General features: G+C 47.7%; 1 protein-coding gene across 1 annotated transcript in view; it reads left to right on the top strand.

The window, feature by feature from the left end:
• Nucleotides 1-3,600: 3,600 nt before the first annotated feature.
• Nucleotides 3,601-3,720, top strand: part of LOC308094422 (supervillin-like) — a 67,074-nt gene continuing 66,954 nt past the window's right edge. The window contains exon 1 of the mRNA XM_080441067.1: nt 3,601-3,699. Within this exon, the coding sequence (XP_080297193.1) occupies nt 3,636-3,699 (64 nt within the window). The 5' untranslated portion in view covers nt 3,601-3,635. The remainder of the gene's footprint in view (nt 3,700-3,720) is intronic.

Here is a 3,720-nt window from a genome sequence, read left to right as displayed (position 1 = left end):
TAGGCTGGCAGAGGGAGAGTAGCGCCCAGGATTACATTACAGCAATTGGCACTGGGTGAAAAAATGGGTTACAGAGTTGTGGAATAACAATTATTTAAAAATAATAATAAAGGCATAGGAGCCAAAACATAAATCTTAAAAAAAATGACAAAAAACACAAAAAGTTAGAATATGGAGACAGGAGGTTTTTCTGCCCGACGACAGCAACGGTATGTTTGCAAGATCCGTTGTCATGGCCCTCGAAGGGCCATATTTCATGTCCAATAGAAAGCCAGGCTTAAGGAGATCAGAGCGTTTGACACGCGACGGCAGCGGGAGGACAAGGGTGTCACCTCCTGGCTCTATTAGTGTCACACAGTTAAGACATCACTCTGTACAAGCAGAGGGGTTCTCAGCCTGCGGGCGGGGGGCCCCACTGGGTGGCGGGCCGTGGGGATATTGCAAGTGCCCCCCCCCCCCCCCCAAAAAAAAATGTTTTATTGGCGGGCATTTTTGTGGTTGTAGATCGGCTATGTCAACGATTCTTTGACTTGTTACAGGGCCATTCCGAAGTGCAGACACCTGTAAGTGCTCTTTTAGTGTGGTTTTGAAGGGAGAGTAAGGATTCACACTTGTTTATGACTGTTGGGAGGGCATTCCACATTTTGGCGGCATAGCAGATCTGGGTTGAACGTGATTTGTGGAGCTCCCTCTGGCGTTGTGATTGTGTGGACGTCATTGACGTCTTTGAACGGGACCCCCTGGAACCCCCTCGAGGGACCCCTGGCCCTGGGGCTTGAGAACCACTGGTATGTGTGGGTTCACAGATTAGGGGTCTTTAGTTGCTCCATCAGACACTGTGTGACTATGTGAGCAACATGTTCAAAGAGCTGTGTTGTGCACATCCAATTGTCGCTGGTACCAGACAAAAACAGTGAGGAAAGGAATAAAGTCTGCACGCAGCTGTAGCTCCAAGTAATGTTTTTTTTAAACTTTGCAATCAGGTACACAACGTACACGTTTCCGAAACGTTGTGTACGTTGTGTACCTGATTGCAAAAAATATATATTTGGAGCTACAGCTCAGCTGTGTGTGGACTTCCTTTCCTCTCTGTGAGCAACATGCCACTCCCACTATTTTCCCTGTCCCATCTGTCTCAAGACCTGCTGGTCTCACTCTCTCAGTGATGACGGACCTGGTCTCACTCTCTCAGTGATGACGGACCTGGTCTCACTCTCTCAGTGATGACGACCTGGTCTCACTCTCTCAGTGATGACGGACCTGGTCTCACTCTCTCAGTGATGACGGAGACAAGTGCTTCCCCTTGTCCATTAGAAGAGATTGTGTCTGCACCCCCTCCTCCGTCTGTCTGTCTGTATGTCTGTGTGTGAACTGTGTGTGTGTGTGTGTGTGTGTGTGTGTGTGTGTGTGTGTGTGTGTGTGTGTGTGTGTGTGTGTGTGTGTGTGTGTGTGTGTGTGTGTGTGTGTGTGTGTGTGTGTGTGTGTGTGTGTGTGTGTGTGTGTGTGTGTGTGTGTGCTGCACTGTTGAATCCAGGCCAAGTGATGCCACTACTGTGTGTGTGTGTGTGTGTAAACAGCGAGAGAGGGAGAGAGAAACAGCGAGAGAGGCGTGGTGGTGCCAGTAGGAGGAGAGAACCGAGAGAGAAAGAGAGAGGTTGTTCTATCAATGTAGCATCCCAACACCCCCCCCCCCCTCCCAGAAGCAAAAATGTTAGTTACAAATGTTTGCTTTAAAAAAATATATATTCAATTTGTTTGCACTAATCTTCACGTTCTTTTTTCAAAAATAGCAGATATACAAGCTCATAGTGCCACGCTATGAGCTTGTATATCTGCTATCTAACATGACACAGATGCGTTCCCGGATTGAATGGGTTAGGAGAGGATAATTGATGGCAGGGTTTGTGGACGATGAGTGTAAAGAATCACATGGACTATGGAAGATGAACTAATACAATTAAAATCTAACAAAGCCGTAAAGCCGGGGCGGGGGGTGGGGTGATATTTCTCACCACATTCTTTTCTTATTTTTTTAATCAAATGAAAAACGTATCATCAATTGGCGGACTCACTCTCAGACTGCCTTCAGATTGTGAGATGGTCTCTATACTCTACACAGTAATGTCTACATTTAGACAATTTACAGACACTTTCAAAGTCCACGAGTGTTCTGAACATTCCTGGGACTGTGTAAAGTTTAAATGGGATGGCAGCTGGACACCTTGACCAACACACACACGCACACGCACACGCACACGCACACGCACACACGCATGTGTGCATGTGTGTATACCCATGTATGTCCCAAAATAGGGATGTATGTCTACCTCTTTTTGGTCCATTCCTATCATACAAAAACATTAAATAATTAAACAACTTTACATTTTTTTTCAAATTATTCAAAAACACTTGACATCACTTGTAGCTTGTAGATCGCTAGGGTTTTGTGGTTAAGGGCAGCAGAGCTCCGTGACGCCATCTTAAGGGCCGTTCACACTTGGGGTAGGGGTCTTCAACAGGGGGGTCCGGGACCCCTAGGGGGTCCTCAGAGTTACTACAGGGGGTCACCAAATCTTTGTGTGATATGATTTTTTTTCTTTACATGAACCACTTTAGCTTTGGCCAAAAATAGCAAATCTACAAGCTCACAACGCCTCGCACAACGAGGCGCTGTGAGCTTGTAGATCTGCTATATTCGCTTTAGAAAATCTCTCTATATATATTCAAAGATTTTGCTCATAGCGCTGCGCTGCGCTATGAGCTTGTATATCTACTATTTTTGAATTGCCAAAGTATAACATCATAGTTAAAGTGATTGTGACGCTAATTTAACTAATTGTAACTAATTTAGCTGGGGGACCCCCTGGTACTCCCCCAAGGACCCCTGGGGAGTAGTACCCCCACTTAGAGAACCAATGGCGTACTGTCCCACTCCCAGGCAGCATGCAGCCCCATTCAGCCTTACTGGCACACTCCTCCAATCCTGTTCCAGTGTTTTTATCATCAAGGCTAATTTCTGCCTGTAATCTGATTAGAGGCCCTGAGCAGCTTTAGCACCCTGCCGCTCTGCCCCCCCCCCCCCCCCCCCCCCCTCTCTCTCTCGTGTCTCCCGTCTCTCAGCTTCCTGGCATGTACACAAACAGACACTCACACTCTGGCTGTTCATCTCTCTCTCTCTCTCTCTCGCTCTCTCTCTCTCTCTCTCTCTCTCTCTCTCTCTCTCTCTCTCTCCCCACACACGCACACATACTGTAAAACACACACAGCAAGTCAGTGTGTGTGTGTGTGTGTGTGTGTGTGCGCGCAAGCGTGTGCTGCCACTCGCTGTGTGATCGGAGTGTCCACTCTGCTGGGAGTGTCTGTCTGTGTGAGTGACCGTCATGCAGTTCTGAGCTCTCTTTCTCCCTCTCGCACACTGAGGCTGGGACTCAGTGTGTTCATGTGTGTGTGTGTGTGTGTGTGTGTGTGTGAGAGAGAGTGTGCGTGACTGTGCCACCACCTCCATCCATCCTAAGTCTTCTTCACGTCTGCTCTAAAACAGCTATACAACCTCCAATGCGTTTTTGGGGGGGAAGTCTATTAGCAGGGCGTTTCGTGCCATCTATCTCCTTCTGTTCCTCTCCCTCCTCCTAAACATGTTCCGGAACCCATGGATCTCTAGCTACCATGTGGACGATGTTCAGCAGCACTGTAGCCAAGGTAAGACCTGCTGCGGTATAG

The sequence above is a fragment of the Gymnoscopelus braueri genome (genome assembly GCF_963280865.1).
Source record: "Gymnoscopelus braueri genome assembly, chromosome: 10".
NCBI classification, from domain to species: Eukaryota; Metazoa; Chordata; class Actinopteri; order Myctophiformes; family Myctophidae; genus Gymnoscopelus; species Gymnoscopelus braueri.
This window is presented reverse-complemented; position numbering and strand designations above follow the sequence as displayed.